The sequence below is a fragment of the Acanthochromis polyacanthus genome, chromosome 1 (genome assembly GCF_021347895.1).
Source record: "Acanthochromis polyacanthus isolate Apoly-LR-REF ecotype Palm Island chromosome 1, KAUST_Apoly_ChrSc, whole genome shotgun sequence".
NCBI lineage: Eukaryota > Metazoa > Chordata > Actinopteri > Pomacentridae > Acanthochromis > Acanthochromis polyacanthus.
In genome coordinates, this window is record NC_067113.1 from 16,939,887 (window position 1) to 16,961,467 (window position 21,581).

At 39.9% G+C, this 21,581-nt stretch overlaps 1 protein-coding gene across 5 annotated transcripts in view; it reads left to right on the forward strand.

Moving 5' to 3' along the window:
- The window catches only part of LOC110965537 (actin, alpha cardiac muscle), a 215,229-nt gene that overhangs the window by 180,514 nt on the left and 13,134 nt on the right, over positions 1 to 21,581 (forward strand). For all 5 annotated transcript variants that reach the window (XM_051955608.1, XM_051955615.1, XM_051955625.1 and 2 more), the window contains 36 exons: positions 98 to 188; positions 943 to 1,083; positions 1,678 to 1,841; positions 1,986 to 2,064; positions 2,609 to 2,698; positions 2,790 to 2,936; positions 4,136 to 4,198; positions 4,361 to 4,436; positions 4,702 to 4,825; positions 4,981 to 5,096; positions 5,226 to 5,293; positions 5,397 to 5,518; positions 5,911 to 5,960; positions 6,786 to 6,846; positions 7,730 to 7,968; positions 8,804 to 8,885; positions 8,966 to 9,096; positions 9,242 to 9,565; positions 9,935 to 10,175; positions 10,274 to 10,361; positions 10,846 to 10,938; positions 11,658 to 11,672; positions 12,519 to 12,689; positions 12,997 to 13,056; positions 13,160 to 13,294; positions 13,769 to 13,881; positions 16,266 to 16,362; positions 18,058 to 18,167; positions 18,446 to 18,497; positions 18,576 to 18,632; positions 18,715 to 18,814; positions 18,898 to 18,977; positions 19,061 to 19,137; positions 19,605 to 19,678; positions 20,721 to 20,738; positions 21,386 to 21,466. In XM_051955608.1, coding sequence (XP_051811568.1) covers positions 98 to 188; positions 943 to 1,083; positions 1,678 to 1,841; positions 1,986 to 2,064; positions 2,609 to 2,698; positions 2,790 to 2,936; positions 4,136 to 4,198; positions 4,361 to 4,436; positions 4,702 to 4,825; positions 4,981 to 5,096; positions 5,226 to 5,293; positions 5,397 to 5,518; positions 5,911 to 5,960; positions 6,786 to 6,846; positions 7,730 to 7,968; positions 8,804 to 8,885; positions 8,966 to 9,096; positions 9,242 to 9,565; positions 9,935 to 10,175; positions 10,274 to 10,361; positions 10,846 to 10,938; positions 11,658 to 11,672; positions 12,519 to 12,689; positions 12,997 to 13,056; positions 13,160 to 13,294; positions 13,769 to 13,881; positions 16,266 to 16,362; positions 18,058 to 18,167; positions 18,446 to 18,497; positions 18,576 to 18,632; positions 18,715 to 18,814; positions 18,898 to 18,977; positions 19,061 to 19,137; positions 19,605 to 19,678; positions 20,721 to 20,738; positions 21,386 to 21,466 — 3,830 coding nt within the window. The remainder of the gene's footprint in view (positions 1 to 97; positions 189 to 942; positions 1,084 to 1,677; positions 1,842 to 1,985; positions 2,065 to 2,608; positions 2,699 to 2,789; positions 2,937 to 4,135; positions 4,199 to 4,360; positions 4,437 to 4,701; positions 4,826 to 4,980; positions 5,097 to 5,225; positions 5,294 to 5,396; positions 5,519 to 5,910; positions 5,961 to 6,785; positions 6,847 to 7,729; positions 7,969 to 8,803; positions 8,886 to 8,965; positions 9,097 to 9,241; positions 9,566 to 9,934; positions 10,176 to 10,273; positions 10,362 to 10,845; positions 10,939 to 11,657; positions 11,673 to 12,518; positions 12,690 to 12,996; positions 13,057 to 13,159; positions 13,295 to 13,768; positions 13,882 to 16,265; positions 16,363 to 18,057; positions 18,168 to 18,445; positions 18,498 to 18,575; positions 18,633 to 18,714; positions 18,815 to 18,897; positions 18,978 to 19,060; positions 19,138 to 19,604; positions 19,679 to 20,720; positions 20,739 to 21,385; positions 21,467 to 21,581) is intronic.

The following is a 21,581-nucleotide window of genomic DNA, read 5'->3' on the forward strand; positions in this document are numbered from 1 at the left end:
AGTCAATGCGACAGAATTGGTCAGAGTTTGAAGATGTCCTGTTTAAAGGCAGCCCTGGGCAGCAGCACTCTTATCTCTGTCTCACCCTATTCTGCAGGCACCTTCGTCCCTCCATGCTGCAGCAGCTCCTGCGCCGCCTCGTCTTTGATGTGCCCTTGCTGACTGATTACTGCAAGATGCCTCTAAGGGTGGGCAACAATTTCTTCACTTCTTTCACTCTCTTTAAATCCCTTTGTCATCCTTTATCTCACTCCTCCTGTTGCGTTGCCTGCATGCCTCACTTTTAGTTGGCCTCTCTCATTATCTGCTGGTTACTTTTAATCTCTGTTGTTTCAATTACTGTTTTTCCTCTTCTTTTCTACATTATCTAACCTCTTCTTTATCTGTGTGGTCGCTGCTTGGTTACGCTTTACTCCCCCAGTTTTTTAGATTGTCAACTTGGTGGCGAGCTACCTACAGCTTATTTCCACTGACTCAAGAGAGGGTGTACTTTTAATGTAACATAGCTGGTGTTCACTTCTCTCTCACACTCACACACACACATTCGGAAGTGTACAGTTGCATCACACCTGTGGTGTTAATCATCTGGTGTGCAAGAAGTGGGCAGCTCGAGGAGGGAAAACAAGGGGATGAAGTACTGGACTTGTGTGATTACAGGTTTGTTGGCTCCACTGCTCCACTCCATCTGTCAGGCCACAGGAGAGAAATGCTGGAGCTGTAATAGATTGTGACTGGCCTGTGAAATGGAAGACAGAGTTGTTCCTCACTTTCATGTACACATTTTATATATGTTTTGTACTCAGAATGGGAGAAGTGATTCCCTTTGAGGTGCTCTTTATTATGCATGCATGCTGATCAACCGTCTCTGAAAACACTCTGAGCTGTCTAAACTCACTATATTTATTATTATGTCTTGCCCTTTCCCCTTTTTGTGACCTCCAGCTGCTCACCAACCACTACGAGCAGAACTGGAAGTTCTACTGCCTCCCGTCGGGCTGGGGTAGCTTCGGTACAGCATCTGAGGATGAACTTCTACTCACCAAGAAGATCTTCTGGGGAGTGTTTGACTCTCTGTCCCAGAGGGTGAGGTGGAAAATATCAGTTTTATCTCTTACTTAGATTCCTTATAGTTTCTTCATTTTGACTTCATACTGGTCATTTCCATGTATTTGAGAAATGGTTGACATCTACCTCCTGTTGAACAACATTTAATAATAGAGTGTGTCACAGAAAACAGTTCACGTCAGCTAATCCATCACAGTGTCAATCAACATGTATGTGTGCAGAGGGCTCGCTGGTTCAAATACCTTGAGGACTGTTAGCGATGCAGATGGCTGAACTCAGCACATCTCTCTAAATGCCCGCTCATGGAAGGAGGCTGTGCAAAGGGCCGGTTTGAAAACATCAATATCTGGACAGCCATCATTGATCCAAAGCCTCTCGGGCAGTGGTTCTTCAGCTTTTAGAATAATTCTTCATTAGCGTCTCTTCCGCTGGCCGCTGTGCTGTTTCTCCCGGAACAGAGTGGCTGTACGGCTTTATTTAGCTTTAACGAACAACTAAATACATTACTTTACATTTGTTAAGTAACATTTCTAGCTGCAGAGATCTGCTCAAACAACATTTTAGAGATACATTTTTACATTTAAGCTTTCTTCTCTCTTTCTCCCCATGCAGAAGTATGACCCAGAGCTATTCAAGATGGCCATGCCTTGCCTCAGTGCCATAGCTGGAGCTTTGCCACCAGACTACGTAGATGCCTCCATTAATACCACTGTGGAAAAGCCTGTGTCTGTAGATGCTCAGGGCAACTTTGACCCTAAGCCCATCAATACTGCTAAGTAAGCCATTTCAGAGCCAGACATCTATGAGAAAAAAAGAATCAGCCTAATTACATTTGTAATGACATGTACAACACAACTGCACATGACTTCACTAACATGTATTTGCATACATTTGTAGACTAATTGGCAATTTTTTTCTAGCATTGCTCTTCCAGAGAAGCTGGAGCATTTTGCCAACAAATACGCCGAGCACTCCCATGAGAAATGGTCTGCAGAGAAGGTAAGGCCAAAGATAAGAGCCTCCACCAGGGGAAATGGGTATTAAATGGTGCACTATTTGACTCAGAGCAAGTCATGAGTGTTGTAAAAAAAAGGATGGGACACTAAAAATGTCACCTTGAAGAAATATTGTGCAGCAGGATAATCACCTGGAAAGCTTTTCAGCCATATAAAAGTGGGAACAATCAATTCAGATCAATATCTCCATGTTTTCCTTTATTTCTGTACCACAGCAGTTTTACCTTTTTGGTAATGCCTCTTTTTGTCATAAACGAAAGGGATACTCTGGGCATGCTGACAATAACTGTGGTAGTCTCTGAGCGGAAGACCTCTGCTCTCTTTTGTGCCAGCTGCTTAGTTTGCATTGTTGCATCTGTCAAAAAAAAAAATTAGCAAGAGCTGAGAACAGCAAGATCTGAATGTACCATAACTCTGTAATTTGTTGTGTGTGCTTGATCTTTCCAGTCTGTCAAATAATAAATCTTATCTTCAAGGGACTCTGAGGGCAATTAGGATTGTTTTCACCTTCTCTGTTTGTGCCTCAGGTTCTGCTGGGGTGGAAATATGGAGACTGTGTGGATGAGAAGGCGAAGACTCACCCTCAGCTCAGGACTTATAAAGCCCTTACAGAGAAGGTACAGTATACTGAATAATATTGAAGAGATGATGTAAAGACTAAGGCTTCTGGGTATATTCTTTGCTTTCATTTCTGTGTCTGTGCATCAGGAGAAGGAGATCTACAGATGGCCAATAAGAGAGTCCCTGAAGAGTATACTGGCAATGGGCTGGAGCATCGACAGGACTAAGGATGGAGAGACCATGTCTCAACAGAGGGAGAGTGAGAAAATGAGAAAGATATCTCAGGCTTCACAGGTAAAGCACAAAAGATTAATGTTTCTGTCTCAGAAAAAAATTGGAAACAAAAATAAAATTCATTGCTGTTGCATCACACCAGAGCATTAATATTGTGTTGTAAAAGGTTCACAATGCATCATGGCTGACGTATAATACGCAATGAAAAGAGGTCATAAAAGCAAGTCTCCTGAAAATTGTTCATCTCCAGTATGAAGAATGTAGATAAAGTCAGTGATGTTAATGCCTGGAAAAAATCTCATCTTTTATGACATACTTTTTTCTCTTGAACAAATGTGCCATTAAAATGCAGAAATCATCATCATCTAGTTTGGATTTTAAACTGGCTTGTATCCAAAACTATTAATTTTATGAAAATGGATAAACAGAAGCTGGACTTCAACAGTTTATTCCATCTTTTTGCTATTGTAAATTGCCTACCGGTAAGTTCTAGATGACTTTTTTCACTGGTTTATTTACTTTTTATCAACTTTTCCACAATTTTTAAATTTATTTCGGCTATTTCAAGATGTATTTGTAGCAATTTGAAAATTAGCATTAGCATTACCTTTGGCTAACTATTTCAGCTGTTTATTACCCTTAGCGAATTACTTTACAATGTTTTTTTCTTTTCCATTTAATTTTTTAAACATTTATTTCTAGCTGTTCTGACTGTTTTTAGCTAATGTTAGCTATTTCTACTGTTTTTTTCATTATTTTTGCTAACTTTTCAAAAATATTAAGCGTCACTGCTAGCTAAATACTTTTAGCTAAATATTTGACGTCCTAATTTTTGTTATTTTTAACTATTAGATAGCTAATTGTTGTGACTTCTTTTTACTCTTAGCTAATGTTAATTTTTTCAGCAATTTTTCTAGCTATTTTTAAAATTATAATCATTACCTGTACTTTCTGAAAACAATTTCAATTACTCATTCATTGCCTGTTACTAACCATTATACTTATTACTATTGTTAATTGAGTTTAGGCTGCTTTTACTCACACAGTGACTTTTAACAACTTTGCTACTGTATGCAGTTGAAAACAAGCTGATCAGTTATTTACTGGGAAAACAAAGCTGATTTTGTTGCCAAATTCCTTCCACAATAGATTGAAAGCACAAAGACACATAATAATCTTTTAACAAATGTTGTTAGAGCATCAATCTGTTGTTGTCCAAGTGTTCATTTGTTTCACTGTAAATCTGCATCTATTTCCAGGCCAACGGTTTCAATCCGAGCCCGATAGACACAAGCAACGTGGTTCTATCCAGGGAATTGCAGGTGAGTGACCCCACATTTGTTTTGTTGTACTTCTCCCTTTTATTATATCAAACGATCTCAGGCTGAATACAAGATCAAAAGCAGTCTTAGCTGAATGCCAATGAGTAGCGTGGGCGAGATGTGCTTCTCGCTGAGTTTGTCTGTTTTTGTCTTTGATACAAGGGGATTGTAGAGGCGGTGGCTGAAAATTACCATAACATCTGGGCCAAGAAGAAAAAAAGTGACCTTGGAAGCAGAGGTGATTTGCTAATGAAGTCAATCATGAATGCACAGCCTACATCACAAAGATTCCTGCAAACCAGACAGACAGAGACTCTGTATGGGTTATAAGTGCTACGCCGTATGTGCACATGTCTGTCCAGCTGGTTTTGACTAAACAGGTTCAGTTGAGCAATGCTACCACTCTATTTTACCGTTTGCCCTCACACAGACATTAGGCAGGGAGACACACTGTTGCTGATTACATCTGAAAACTTTGTTGTTTGTTTGTTTGTTTTGTTCAGGTGGAGGGACACACCCTCTTCTAGTGCCCTACGACACGCTGACAGCTAAGGAGAAAGCCCGTGATCGAGAGAAGGCTCAAGACCTTTTCCGCTTCCTGCAAATTAATGGTTATAGCATCACAAGGTCAATACGCCCAATGTGTGTCATTGATATTACATTAAGGTCTTTACACCACTTCATAGCCATCAGTAGTCAATGGAGTCCTTTATCAAATGCTATTAAAGGAATTTAGTGTTGTCAAAATATTAATTTATAGATAATGTCTTCTTATGTTGCAGAGGTCTGAAGGACTTGGAGCAGGATTCCTCTTCTATGGAGAAAAGGTTTGCCTATAAATTCCTCAAGAAGCTGCTCAAGTATGTTGACTCAGCCCAGGAATTCATTTCGCATTTAGGTATGTACATTTGTAGAAAGCTGTCACACTTTTCTCTCACATATGTTATTATTACATAAGACTAAAGACGTTAAAAAGACTTATAAGAGTTTACCGGTGGTAAACATCTTTTTTATATTCTCAATTCAGAGGCCATGGCTGCCAGTGGAAAAACAGACAGATCACCTCATGAACAAGAAATCAAGTTTTTTGCCAAAGTAAGGAAGTCATATGATACAGCTTAGCATAAATGCTTAAAACTTTAACATATTATTTTCTTTACACTGGTTTGCTCTTGTCATCATCGTTGCCCTCCTCCAGGTTCTTCTCCCGCTCATCGACCAGTACTTCAAGAACCACTCTCTCTACTTCCTCTCCTCCCCCAATAAAAACCTGAGCAGCAGTGGTTATGCCTCCAACAAGGAGAAGGAGATGGTCACCAGGTACCCACACACACATTCACTTCCACGTAGCAATGCAGCATGATGCTAATTGGTTGTCTTTCTCTGCTCAAATTTTTGAAGTGTTATAATCCTATATTGTACTTAAAGCATATCCACATCTATTATATTCATGCACTCATTGCATGAATACCACTCTGTCCATACTCTTCCTTTTGTTTATACTGTAACATACTTTATATACCAACACAGCATAATATGCACTTTACTGCTGCTTTTGCACTTCTGTTTAGATGAGATGTAGTTCATTGACTTAGTACTTGTACTCTGTGCAAATAAAGCTTAATCTAATCTTAATTACTAATCTTCTACAGAAACATTTACTCACTGTGATTTTGCGATTTCTTCCCTGTTTCTATTCTGCACGTCTGCAGCCTGTTTTGTAAACTGGCAGCTCTTGTCAGACATAGGATTTCTCTCTTTGGTAAGTTGTTCCCTTCTGAATGGTCAGGAATGCATGTGCATGTGTGTTTATACATGTATGTCATGTCTTTAGGGCTTTATTAACAGCACACTGAACAATAAATTAATGGAATATTTATCTATGAAGGTGCAGAGTCAAATCCTATAGGAATAGCTTGACATTTCATAAAATTAATTGCTTTCTTGCTGAGAGTTAAATGATTGATACTACTGTCATGTCTGTACAATAAATAAGAAGCTACTGCCAGAAACCGATTAACAACGAACGGAGAAACGTCTTGTTTAACTTGCTCCAGACCTAACAAAATCAAGCTGCTTGTAAATTTTTATAGATTATATGAAGTTATGCAAATCATTTTATATGCTAAGCGAAGCTAACTGGCTGCTGACTGTTTAAGTGAGAGTGATCTCTATTTTCTCATCAAACAAACAAACAAAAAAGAAACAGTAAGCATATTTCCCATAGTGCTGCTACTGTTTAAAACAACAGCAACTTCAGCTTCCTTTCAGCCACTGAAATAATCATTGATTATTTAGATTTTGAGGTTTTCATATGTAAATCAGTCAGCTAAACCCCTGATTTCATTACTTCAACCACTCTGCCCTTAACTACAGTGGATATCCTACATCAAGCCCAGGTGGTGAACTGAACATTGATCCACTGACCTTAACACATTTAAATGAAACCTTAACCTGCACATCCCACTGGTGGGCTGACCACAAGCTCAGCTCTGTCATGAGAGAGGCTCAAAGAAAGTCTTTAGATGTGGGTGACTGTGTGTGTTCACATCCTAACGAGAACTATTGTGTTTGTGGTGTTTTGCAGGAAGTGACTCCACCACCATGGTCAGCTGTCTGCATATCCTGGCACACACTCTGGACACAAGGTGGGTTCAAATGTGGCAGAGTGCAAAACAAAAGGGATTTTTCTTCTTAAAGTGAAAAGTTGAAAAAATGGTAAATGTCAAAATGTTTAATAATGATTGTGGTTAAACATAAATTTATTAGGACATTTATATTGTTCTACTGTAAAGTGGACTTAACCTCTGTTGGATCCTCAAGAGTAGCATATTTGTCATGAACGTTCTCTTTTAAAACATTTAGAATTGTGGAGTCTTATGGGAAGTGGTGGCATTAACAAAGCGCCTCCACTGGCATTTAAATAAGCAGCACAAATTTCATGCAGCACGTGTTGCCCAAGGCTCATAGTGTTCTTTAGAGACAATGTACTGTTTGTTAATGCTGCTCACACATAATGAGGCTAAATTGGCAATGTATTATTGTGTCTTGTTTGTGCCGAAGAGCTACAGCTGAAGCCCAAAGACTCTGTCTTTCATTTCTCCTTTCTTCTGGGACACAACACTTAACAATGGGTAATTCATTCACCAATGTTATGAACTGTGAAATGCTGAAAACAGACAGACTAATCATATTAATGCATTGTGCTATTTCAGTGTCATATAGTGTTTCTAAGCTCCAACACTGGCAAACTCACCTTGGATTTAAATATTCTCCTAATTCATGAAATAAATCATTTATATTTCAGTGTGAGGGCGGTCAGGTTGATACTCACATCTCATATTTCATGACTAAAACCTTCAGTGACTGTGAGAGTGAAGTTAATTGCATATGTGAGCGTGTCCTGCTGTGGGTAAACAGCATTGTCCTTTGCATACCAAGGGGTATGTCCAGTGGTTTATTATAGCCCTGCCCTTGCATATCTCCTCATTGGGTTTCAGTCATTTATCACGCTCTCGTTCACTCCAACAGGACAGTGATGAAGTCGGGCTCAGAGATGGTGAGGGTGGGGCTCAGGACTTTCTTTGAGAACGCTGCAGAGGACCTGGAGAAAACTTTCGAGAACCTGAAGCTGGGGAAGTTCACTCACTCCCGCTCGCAGATGAAAGGAGTGTCGCAGAATATCAACTACACCACTGTAGCTCTGCTCCCCATCCTAACTGCTCTGTTTGAGCACATCACTCAACACCACTTTGGAGTCGACCTGCTTTGTGAGTCCTGACAGCAAAGAAATGATCAAACATGTTGTTGGAGAGGCTGGAAAATACTCAAGTGTCAGCTTTAAGTTAATTGTAATACATCATAACATGCTTGTAACACATGAGTTTTCTTCAGTGCTTTAGAATGCAGCGTTCATATCAATTCGGCTTCCATACAGTATTATGGAGTGATACACACGAATAGTTAAAATGACTAAAACACATTTTGTTTAACTACTGACCATGTTGAGTGCTGGTTACTTAAAATGTTTTTTGCACATTTTTCTTAAGAGTAGATTCACTCATTCTGTCCCTAGAAATTTGCTGGATTTATCAAACAGGTGCACTGAGCGGTTTGTGTCTGTTAAGCCAATATTTGCAAGACGTGTCTCTCTCTTCGTACTGGTTACGCATTCAAGAGAGGATTCTTCCTATAATGGCAGGAGAGATGTTAACAGAGGTTAATCATGTATTCCACTGGATTTACTGAGGTCATGTAATTTGTGACGGTCAGTTCTGTGGGGAAAATGCGCTGCATCTGAAAATCAGGCCTAATCATAGCGTAAATCGGGATTACAGAGCCACAAGGAAGATTTGACGCAACATGAGTGGCAGTGACAGCAGATGGTAATCGCACCTTGAAAATATCCAGAAGACTTAACTGAGCTGTTAAGAAATGAACTAATAAAAATATAGACCTATAGATAAACTGATTAGCATAAAGGAAAAACACTGTTCTGCATTTTTAAATGCATTTGTCACTTGAGAATTTTTCTGAAACAGCTGTTTCATCATCAACTTTACTTCCACCTGCTCTTTCCTGATTTTTCTTTGTTTCTTCTCCCAGTGGATGATGTCCAAGTGTCCTGCTATCGAATCCTGACCAGCCTCTATGCACTGGGCACTGGGAAAAATATCTACGTCGAAAGGTATCCTCAGCTTAAATCTTGTATTGTTTAATTGGTAAGGAAGCACACTGGCATTTACTGACTCTTTTTGTGACCCTCAGGCAGTTGCCAGCACTCGGTCAGTGTCTGGCGACTCTGGCTGGGGCTATGCCTGTAGCCTTCTTGGAGCCGCTGCTCAACACGTACAACCCCTGCTCCGTCTTTAATACCAAGAGTGCCAGAGAACGAGCCAGTAAGTCGTTTGTAGTTATCTAATTATACAAGCGTTTATTAAATCATCTAAAAGGCTTTCTATTCTTAAAAGATATAGCAAGAGACATAAATGTATTGGTTGAGAAATGGATGGAATCACATGTCTGTGCCCTGTGGTGTTTTAGTCCTAGGAATACCAGACTCAGTGGAGGAAGTCTGTCCTGGGATGCCACGGCTGGACGGGTTAATGAAGGACATCAATGACATGGCTGAGTCCGGAGCACGGTACACAGAGATGCCCCATGTGATCGAGGTGGTGCTGCCCATGTTGTGTAACTATCTGTCCTACTGGTGGGAGAGGGGTCCTGAAAACCAGCCAGCCAGCGGGGGAAGCATCTGCTGCACCACCGTCACCTCAGAGCACCTCAGCCTCATTCTTGGCAACATCCTCAAGATCCTCAACAACAACCTGGGCATCGATGAGGCCTCTTGGATGAAGAGAATTGCAGGTAAGTAGTGGTTGCAACTCAGTGCTCTGTAGCTTAGTGATGAGAAAAGATCGGTGCAGAATGAACAGATGTATGCCTAGTTTTCGGCCAAGCATGTCTTAATTTTAAACTAGGATGACCAATGTAATGCCTGCTAAACATCAACATAAAAGCATCGCAGTGCATAGAGCTTCCAGAAATTGACTTTAAAATCTGCATTTTTTTTAAATACAACAGAAATTGTTCAAAGAGGAAAGGTAGTGAGAAGCATTTGTGGTTAAAGCAGTAGTGTAGTTTATCGTCGTTTGGAAAAAAGCTTGAGCTACATCATTTTACATGAAATCAAGCAACTATGATAAAACTATATTTTCTCTGTCTTTTACTGTTCAGTTTATGTACAACCCATCATCGGCAAGGCCCGTGCAGACCTGCTAAAGAGCCACTTCCTCCCCACACTGGAGAAATTAAAGAAGAAGACGGTGAAGGTGGTGGCTGAGGAGGAGCTCCTCAAGGCGGACAGTAAAGGAGACACCCAGGAGGCCGAGCTGCTCATCCTGGATGAGTTTGCCGTTCTCTGCAGGGACCTGTACGCCTTTTACCCCATGCTCATCCGTTACGTGGACAACAACAGGTTAGCTCAGTTTTAGGAGTATTTAAAGAAGATGAGGCGGATGCTGCTGTTTGCAGAAAAGGTACAGAAGGCGTATTAATCTCTTTCTGTTGCTGCAGGTCCAGGTGGCTGAAAGAACCAGATTCTGACTCCAATGAGCTCTTTAGAATGGTTGCAGAGATATTTATCCTGTGGTGCAAGTCACATGTAAGTACTCCAAGATCAGTTCCTTTCACATTGCAATAAAGATGATAGCCATTAATGTTTATTTATGTAGTGCCTTTAAAGGTTACAAAGTAGTTTCAATTTCATTTTAAATCAAAATTCAATTCAAGAAATTTCAATTCAATTGAAATTTACTAATATCAAAATGAATTGTTGCAAGATGCTCAGAGCTAGGCTACAGTAGCAAGCTTTACGTGGACCTTAAAACCTTAAGTAGGACCCCCCTCATTAGTTCTTGTTGCAGGCCAGGTAAAAATATAAAGAATAGGGAAGCAGGACTAAAAACAGAGAAGAAGGGAAAAGAGAAATTAAGCATGTTAGCATATGTGAAGCATAGAAATAAAATTAAATGATACATAAAAATGATACAAACAAGCATACTCCAAAACACAGAGAGCCTTTACGAACTGGACCTTCAATACTGCAGAGCCATCTTTAGTTGATCTTCTCTGTTTTTTTTCTTCAGAATTTCAAACGAGAAGAGCAGAACTTTGTGGTCCAAAATGAAATCAACAATCTTTCCTTCTTGACCGGAGATAATAAAACAAAGATGTCTAAGGTAGGTTTAGCACCTGCTCACTGCCTCTCAACACTGTCAACTTTATCTCCTTAATTTGGGCTTAACAGTGCAGCAAATGAATACTCTTAGTCACCCTTGGCATCTGGATCCTTCGTGGCAAAAACAGAAATTATTATGTTTGTGTTTTTAAGAGAAAAATGAAAAGAACCAAACATAAGCAGGAGCAGTAGGATGATACATGTTAACATCGTCTCTGCCATGTTAATACGTTAACTGTTGTTTACATGTGCTCATATGTTAACATGGTGGGTTAAAATGCTGGGGACAAGAGGAGCTGTGTGCAGACACACACACGACTACACACCTGTTACAAACAAGACCTTTTAAAACTCTTATTGAAGCTTGTTTCTTTTAAGCTGAAAGAAGTGTGGTGGAAAACTTCCTATTAAAATAGAATATGACTCAAGACTATGTGTGTATTTTGTGTGTATGTGTATTGACATACATGCATGCCTGCTATAGTAGATAAGAAAAACTAACATTCATCTTTCAGTAGAGAAATATTTCTTACTTTCAGCCCTCGGCAGCGTTAGAACATTTAATTTCTTGTCTGCCTGGTTTAGCTGTTTAAAGGCAAACAAATGATTTTCACTGCAGTGCATGTCCATTTGAGGACTCTGTGCCTCCATTAACTGCTCTTTCATCCTTTTCTTCTATCTGCCTTTCTTTCTCTTTCTGTCTCTCTCTGTCTCAAACAGTCCTTTAAGGAGAAGGTAGAGTGATGCAGTGCATGAGCTGTTTACCTGCCAGCTTATTGGCTTATGTGCTGCAGTCGCCAAGCAGAAAAGCCAATAGCTTGTGCCGCCGTGCTACATAGTCTATAGTGTAGTTATATAGTATGTTACTTTATTATTTGTACCTTCCATTCATCACCATGTGTGACATGGTCCCTTTGGTCATTTCTCATTGACTTATGGATGGAACACGTCTCGTGTGGAGTAATGAAGCCCAGCCCCACTGTAGCAAATCGTCTCATCACATGTCACTGGTGTGTTTGCAGTTGGTGGATTGTGACACTCTGGTGTGTTTGGGTTAAAGAGTTATGCACCTCAAGCTCTTTATATTTTGTTGTAATTGATGTGTGATGAGGTTGTGTGTTTCAGTGTGTGTAGAGTATGTACAGTATATTAATATGGAGATTAGTGTTTTCACTGGGCCAGCAGCTCCAATTTGACTCAATAGTGCGGTTTTCACTCACTGGAAACATGTCGCAGTTCTGACACAACTAGTGTGCTCCTCTGCTTTTCAGCTGAGGTGTGAGGCTTCATGCCTAATGCCTCAATGGCACAGATGATTTAGTCTGGTCATAGATTTTGACAAGGCTGAAAAATAAATGCTTCAGTAGTCTCTGGCTTTTGTTCAAATACAGTATGAGTGCTCCCCCTGTGAAATAAAATACTCTAAGGTATCACTTCATGCTGAAAGGAATTGTTTCAGTACAACATTAATCTCAGCAAAATGGGGAATATTGTATGTCTTAAGTTTATTTAGCTGCTGAAAGCTCCTAGCTTTTATTCACCAGTAAGTGTTGTCTGAGGTTTACCTTGATTTTCTTTCAGTCTGGAGGACAAGACCAGGAGAGGAAACACAAGAAGAGACGCGGTGAATTCTACTCTATCCAGACCTCCCTGATTGTAGCTGCTCTCAAGAAGATGCTGCCAATCGGTCTCAATATGTGCACCCCAGGGGATCAGGAGCTCATCTCTCTTGCCAAGATCCGCTACCTCCTGGTGAGAAAACATCTGACACACATATCAATGAAAATCCAGCCATGCACTCAGACCAGAAAGCTACTATGAGAAGATAAACAGATGTGTCTCACAAGAAGGAATTTTCTGTCAACACAGTCACACTTCCTGAGTAGATTATTAATGCCACAAAAACCTTCACCACTCGTGCAGACTAGATCTGTTGTTAAAAAATGCTTCTTTTAAAAGATACTCAGGAACTCAATTGCCAGTGTGCTGCAACAATAACTTAACATTTTAACCCATTTGCTGGTTACAACTGTCTTTTTTCTGACTTCTTTCTCAACAGAAAGATACAGATGATGAGGTTAAAGACCACATTCGTCAGAATCTGCACCTTAGAGAAAAGGTAAACAAGCAAAAATTAAGTTCATTTCTGCAAAACTACAATAGTGTGTATTGAATACCATGCTGCTCTGTGTTTGACGTGCCTTTCTGAAACCTATTCATAGTCAGAGGACCCAGCTGTGAGGTGGCAGCTGAACCTGTACAAGGACATAGTGATGAGGACTGAAGGGCCTCCAGACCCTGAAAGAGTGGTGGATCGTATCCAACGGATTTCTGCTGCCGTCTTCAACCTGGAGCAGGTCAGGCTCAGCATTTATACGTTTATAACCACAGTTATACACTGAAGGTGGTGTGATTATCATAAAACATTGTGCATGTTATATTGTTTGTGTTGTGTAGGAAAGAAGTGTTAAATATATTTTAGTGGCTGGTTTTGTGAATACAAATATGATGTAAATCTTCTCTGTATATTTTTTTTGCCACTTTTTACTTAGTTTTGACATATATGATGAAATAGAAATTGCATTCATCCTTGACAGCAAAATGACATCTGGGCCACTTTACCATTTCTGACACTCCTCTACTGCACTCTCTCCTTTCTCTCAGGAAGAGTCAAGTTCAGGATGAGTCACCAAAATAAAGAGCACTTGTGCAGGGAAAAATCTACGTGTGTGTCTGATGGAAATGCCAGTTTCAGCTGTGATGTTTTTTCCTCTGGTTTTCCAAGTAGAGAATGCCATGTGCGTTAATTAGACTCCTTCTGCCCTCATCAGGTGGAGCAGCCACTGAGATCCAAAAAGTGCGTATGGCAGAAGCTGCTGTCCAAGCAGAGGAAGCGAGCAGTTGTTGCCTGCTTCCGAATGGCTCCACTTTATAATCTGCCAAGGTATTACTGCACACAGTTACATCAACAGCGTTTACGCCTCCTCTCTTCTTTTTAAAATCTCACAGCAATCTAAACAGATTTCTCATAATGACTCAAGATGACTCTCCAGCAGAGAATAGCAAAGAGCTCTCTGTGGTGCTGCTACCAGATGGCAAATTGTGCAGCAAGTGCTGTAGCATCACCTCCAGCACAACACTTTCTTCGTCTTCTTCTGTCTGACTCACGGCTCTCATTCCTCTCTTCCTGGGTTCTGACCCTGCATTAATGCACAGTCTGCCTCAGTTTGTAGGACAAATGTCTGGCCGCTAGCTGTTATCAAAGAGTAGAAAAAAGGGACACTAGCAATTTCATGCCCTGCTGCTCCGTAACTCAATCACAGGAAGTCGGGCAGAGTGCTACAGTAGGGAGGAAAACAATTATGACGCCCAACCTCAGGGTGGCCATCTTCAATATGTGCTCAGACGATGCCGCCCGCCTGCCTGACAGCATGACTCATTTATTCAGAGTTGTTGACAGTGAAATATGACACAGCATAGCTAATAATTACTTGACAGAACTTACAATGCAGGAGCAATGATTGTGTTTCTGATCAGTAATGGATTTGTTTTAGCAGGAAGGATGTAAAGCTTCTGGAAAACGCCAGCGCTCCCAAAATTTCACACACCCAGATGTCATCTGTTCTCTTTTGTGTCTCTCTTCAGTCTTTGTTCTCTCCTCAGTGTCACACTGTATTGTACCTCATCCCCATAGGCACAAAAATAATAATTACTTCCTGAATGCCTACCGACACATTTGGCTGGAGATAATGCATGAGAACACAGACTATGACAGTCTGCTCTCAATGCTGACGGTAACGTAGTGCTAAACCGACGTTCCTACTCTGTGGCTTGTGATCCTCTTAACTCTGCCTTGCTTTCCTCAGACATGGATTCTTGAAGTTTTATTTTCCCTGGTGTTTCCACTGGTCCACACATTTGCAGTATAAAAAAAATCTGAAGAAAATAGCTCTAAGGACATAGATTAAAATTTTGCAATTTTGCTACCCTTATTGGAGTTGGATGAGAAAACTGGTAGTACACCTATCTCACTTCGAGGGTAATTAACACAATATTTCATGATATTGTTTTAAAACCAGTTAGCAAAATGATAAAGTGTGTTTTACGGGGGTTATAAGCTGGACTTCTTGGCCAGGCACAGTCACTTCCTAGAGTCTTGGATTCATTATGAGGTTGCAATTAAATGTTTCCAGGCTAGCTGTTTCTTCTAGTCTTAATGCAAAGCTTGGTTAATTGGCTACAAATACAAGAATGATTGTAATGTAGTCTCTTAGCTGTTGCCCAAACATGTAATACAATCAGAGTTCAGTAATTAAAGTAATTTAATAATCTTATTAAGGTGCAGTTTCTGCCTGTAGATTAAAATTTAGGAGTAGATTAAATAAAAAGAATTTAAATGAGGTCAACACTTTGACAGGAGGCATGTACGTCTGTGTGACAGTTTCCATTGAGGCAGGGGTGTCAAACTCGTCTTAGTTCAAGGGCTCCACCAGCTATAACAAGAAAAACAAGAAAAATATTACAAAAATGAGACACAAAATAACAAAAGCAAGAAATAAAATGCCAAAAAATGAGACAAATGACAGGAAAGAAAACAAAAAAGACACAAAAAAAATCGACAAAAAAGTTACAAAGCGACAAAAAAATTGGGCAAATAACAAAATCAAGACAAAAAATATAACAAATGACACAAATGAGTCAAAACATGAAAAAAAAGAGAAACAAAATGACAAAACCATGAGACAAAAGACATGAAACAAAACAAAAAAGAACAAAAACAAAAAATTTGACAAAAAAGTTAAGAAGTGAAAAAAGGACAAAGTGAGACGAAAAATTTTGTGAGAAAGACAAAACGACAGAAAAATAAACAAACAACACAAGCGAGACAAAAAGCAAACAGAAAACAACAATGACCAGAAACAAAACAATTAAAGCAGAACACAAAATTGCAAAAATGAGACAACAAAACAACAAAAACAGGACAAATTTTTGTCAGAAAATGAGAACAATGAGCAAAATAATATTTTACTTCAACATCAAAACAACTGTCATGTTCTAAAGATCATTTTAAGTATATTATTTAACAATTTTAAAATGTACAATTAATTAATTTTTACACTTTACAAAGTCGTCCCACGGGCCGCATTGGACCCTCTAGTGGGCTGGTTTTGGCCCGCGGGCCGCATGTTTGACACTCCTGCACTAAGGTGACCAGCTGGATGTGCCAGTACCCTAAACTAACCAGTATTAACCTCTCCAAAGGGACTTGTCCACTGCTTTGCTCTGCTCCTATCTAACCCGGGCTAATGTGCTCTCACCCCTCCTTAGGCATCGCTCTATTAACCTCTTCCTCCTGGCCTATCAGAGAATATGGATAGAAACAGAGGAGTACTCCTTTGAGGAGAAGCTAGTGCAGGACCTTGCAGTAAGTACTTGTTTTGTCCCCCCAGTGCCCTCATGTTGGTACCTTTGTGCTGTGGGGAACTAAGCGTCGTCGTTACTTGTATCAGTGTGAAAAGTTTCAGCAAACACCCCACTTCCACCATGTACCACTGAGTCACTGTCAGCCATCCTTACAGTGGTTTTCAACCTGATCCATTGTTGTAAGCATGACATCACTGCTGATGTCAGAGCCAGTTCGTGTAGTTCAACCACTCTGTCCCATCCACCAGAGGTAAGAAAGCAGAACGACGCTTCAACTTACCACTGTGAAAGTTAGGAAAGTTCTGTGTCTTTCCTAAATTTTCACAGCCATAAAGCTTCACAGTCATGCAATGGATTTTCTGTAGTGAAAGGAAAAGAAATACAGCTGCTGTCTTTACAACTTCACTAAAGCGTTTCAGAAATACTGTTGCACTTTGTAGTCCGCAATAACCTGCAGCGGTTTGATTAAAAATGCTTTGGATTTATGAAAGAGAGTTTAATAAATATGCTTATTTCAGTTTAGAAAATGAAGAAGTCATCAAAACACAGTGAGACTTGACAAATCCTGCTGTGCCAGTGGGTGTGTTCCTTTTTTCTTTTTCATTCAATAATGAAAAGGAGATAAAATTTGAATTAATACAGCTTTTTTGAAATTCTAATGTTCTTTTTACTGTTTTATTAGTCTTATTTTTTCCACATTATTTGAAATGAAAGCCACGGGGGATTACAGGAGAAGTTAATAGATGAAGAACTTTATGATCCAGGCAAACAGACACTTTCGCAGCAGCTCTACAGAAAAACAGTTCCAATGTGTCTGATTTCATAAATGATCTCCGCTCTGGGCTTGTGGAGAGTCATACTTACCTCCATTCACCTTTAACACTGCTGAACATCACTTTTTGTGTGTGTGTGTGTGTGTGTGTGGATGTTGCTGTCATTACGGTCATGCATGCGGTCAGTTTTGTGCACGAAATCACTTGTCTGTTTCGTGATGCTGCCTGATTTCCTAAACCCTCCTGTTGTCCTCATTTACAGGCACCGAAAAGTATTGTTTCCTTGTCTGAAAAAAAATCCAGAAATTCAGCAAAAAAAATCCCCAAATTTCTGAAAATTTGCAAAACCTTCAGGAAGAAAATTCCAATAATTCCTTTAAAAAATTCCCTTAAAAGTTTTATTGAAAAAGAAAAATTCCCCCAAATTTGGCACGAAAATTCTTGGAAATATTTTCAAAAAATGAGTAAAAATCTTCCAAAAAAATCCCCAAAATATCTAGAGTGATTACATATATATCAGTGAAACTTCTAATATTTTCTTTAAGAACATTCACATAAAAATCAACCAAAATCCAGCGAAATTCGCTGGATTTTGGTTGATTTTTATGTGAATGTTCTTAAAGAAACATTTTTAACATTTCTTTTTTTCCCACCAAAAAATGTTCAAAGATTTCCCAGAAATGTTGAAAATGTGGACATCAGAATTTTCACTGTGAATATATATATATATATATGTATATTCCCACATTTTCAAACTTTAAAATGGGTCAGTTTTGACCTGCAGGACGACACGAGGGTTAATTGACAGTTAAATGTCACTGTACCTACTGTTTGTACAAATCCCTTCCCCTAGCAGTTCATAGGTAGCTGATTTTGAAACTACATGCCTGAGCTACCCCGCTGACTTTAATGGCTTTGTGCAGAAAACGCAGCCCAAAGTGGAGGAAGAGGAGGAGGAGGAGGAGAGGAAGCAGCCGGACCCTCTTCACCAGCTCATTCTGCATTTCAGCCACAATGCTCTGACTGAATGCAGGTAAATACACACTCACGCTCACACACCTGGCCACCTGGCACCAGCGCAAGTTGCTCCATCTGTGCTACATAATTGCTTTGGCCTGCTTCTCAGCTAATAAAGAGAGCATTAAAGTAAATCATAGCCATATTTTATTACTAGGAAACAAACACGAGCAGTTTTTTTTTTTTTGTATTTCTCTGTAGTCTTGTTGCTCACTGTGCATGCACTGCAGTGGCAGAGTTTCCTTATTATTCATAAGGTTTAACCATCAGATATTCATCCTTCTTCTTTCTTAGTTCACTGGAAGAGGATCCGTTATATATTGCATATGCGGATATGATGGCAAAGGTACGGCATTTTCTAAACAGCTCTTGCGTGCTTGCCCAGAAAAATCGTGCAGGTCTGACGTTCAGTTTTATCTTTTAGAGTTGCGCTGAGGGCGAAGAAGAGGAGGAGGAGGAAGAAAAGGAGAAAACGTTTGAGGTGCTGTTCGTTTTCGGGCCTATTCATCTGCATTCGTTTTTTGATCATATTCAGAAGCGTTGCATGTCATGACATCCTACAGGAAAAGGAAATGGAGAAACAGAAGATGTTGTATCAGCAAGCGAGGCTGCACGACCGAGGGGCTGCAGAGATGGTGCTGCAGATGATCAGTGCCAGCAAAGGTAGGAAAACACACACCGATCAGTCTGATGTTCTGCAGCAGTCTTGTTTGGTAGAACGATCATCTATGATTTGTGGTCATCAGGTCGACTTGGTGCTATCGTGACTTTTACCCTCAAGCTGGGAATCTCCATTCTCAACGGGGGAAACATACTGGTCCAGCAGGTACAGCACGTGTCATTTTGTGTTGAAAATACACCGTTCACAGCTTCAGATTCACTGTTAATTGCGCTTTTATTTTGATGCAGAAAATGCTGGATTATCTGAAGGAAAAAAGAGATGTCGGCTTTTTTAAAAGTTTGTCCGGACTGATGATGTCATGCAGGTAATTGAGCCGTGATCAATTCATACACATTGTGCATGATTTGCTTTTTGTTCCAACTGCAAATTAAAGGAGAAATCTGTCAGTTATATGACTAACGTGCAGTATAGCTTTACAATTTCTTCCATAGTTGTGAAGAAGCTTTGACAAATCTAGACTAACCAGATTTATGACATTTGCATCATATGTTTGCTTTCCAAATGAGAATAATGACACTGCTTGGAGGGCCTAGTAAAAATGTGATACAGACTGCATCATGGGAAGTGCAGGGCACAATGTTTTGGCTAAAAATAGGGTTGTCCCTGCCTGTGCTGCTCCTGTTTTGACCATTTTATTTCTGTGTTTTGTGACTCTCCCCCTACATAATGAAAACGCACAAATAAATTGTTGGAGTGCCCCTTTCAAACAAAAATACAGACTATAACAATGCGGTTTATCATGCTTCAATCTTTGTCCTTCTTTTCTATCAGTGTCCTGGACTTGAATGCATTTGAAAGGCAAAACAAAGCTGAAGGTCTGGGGATGGTTACTGAAGAGGGATCAAGTAAGTGAGGACTTTAAACGTGGTCAATTGTTTCTGCACGTGAGTGACCGACTTATCCTTTACTAGGAGACCTTTAATTATGTCAATACAAAGAGCAATAAACAGCACATTTGCCAATTTAATGTGGCACAGAATAACACAAACTGCAAGTCAATATATGCTTAGTGTGGCTGTTGAAGTATAGACAGAACCTCAATACTGAACTTTCAGCGGTTTATTTGCTAAACTCCGTGTTGCTGCTAAATGCTGATCTGCTGCAAATCTCAGTGTCTTCGTAAACTGACTATAAAAAGGAGGTTAAAGAGTGTGTAACTATATTTGTGCAGCAGATTAAATTTTCAGGAACCCAGTGTTATTTCAAAATTCTTGCTTATTCCGCATCCCTTAAACTATTGAAGGTGTTGCCTAGCAAACAGCCTTACTGTGAGGTTGGGTTTGTAAATGAATCACAAAACAAATCACGCAGCGTTATCCTGACAAAACATTTGCTCTTTAGTTTGGTGTCGCACAAGTCCATCTTCATACCACGTGTGTCTCTTGTGTCATGTTGTCACGTCATCCTGCAGGTAAACCTGTGCTACTGTATGTCTAAGTCCTGTCTGGGCCTTGTCTGCCTCCTAAAAGCAGTCACAATCACAACTACATCTACATAGAAATTCACTTGGTAATCAGAGGTCTCTATTTAAACTGATGGGTTGCATACAGTATATAAATATGTTTTTTACCACACATATTTCAGCTCATTTTCACCTCATAAGCTCAGGCATAAGTGATGGTAGCTGTTAGTCTGATACTTTGTCTAACCTCTAAACACCTGCCTAGCGAGCAGACTGTCCTTAAAGACTTTAAGAATTGTGACCGCATGTCAATGTCGCAAATCAATGTGAGTATGTAAAGATATATATATATATTTAGCCCTATCATTCTCTCCTGTTCCTACTTCTGATTGAATCTCAATGTCTTCTCCTTTGCTTATGTCTGCTTTTGTTTTGTTTGTTTGTTTGTTTTCTTCTGATCATGTTTTTTATGTCATCGGTCGCAGTCAACGTGAGTGAGCGGGGTAAATACATGGTTTAGATTCTACTCATTCTTTGCAATGCTGACATCTTGATTGCTCTCTGTTCAACTCCTTCCTCCCTCTCCTCATTTACTCCCTGTCCTTCTCTCCCCCTTCCTCCCCCTCCCTCGTCCTGAATGCAATATAACCACCTTCTTTGTATCCTGGACTGAAGGAACGCATGCATGCTGCTATGACATCTGGATAGATTGTTCAGTCCACGGTCAGGTGCCGAAAACTGACTCAAATCTTTCCACTTCTTTTACAAGAAGCCAGTGCTTGTTATTTGTCTGAGACCCTTTTCTGTTTCTTCATTTTGACAGTACTAACCAGCGTGTCTTAAGAAATGAATCTCCCAAAGCCTTGTTTGTACAAAACAACAAAGCTTTGCTGATATTAAACAAAACAGCTCAATTTTATTCTTAATATAAACATTATTTTAATTTCTGAAATGATGCACTATACCTTGTGTGTGTGTTCTGAAGCCTCATTATAGTGCACATAGTTTGATGCCTTTTTAACAACTAAAACGCAGCTTTATGAGGAGGCGTAAGCCATGCAAGCTCTGATGCCTGTACTGACATAAAAGTGATGGCACTGTGCTGTTCTTATGACTGAAAAGGACGGTTAATCTTATTTCCTGTCCTCAGGTTCCAAGGTACTGCAGAACGATGAGTTCACTAAGGACCTCTTTAGGTTTCTGCAGCTTCTCTGTGAGGGTCACAACAATGGTAGGTGGACTTTTCCATAAACCAAAATTAGAGACAGCGTTGCCTCAAGCTGCACGTCTGTGAACAAAAAACATTTTAGAGGCCAGACTATGTGGATTTCTAAGGTACTCATCTG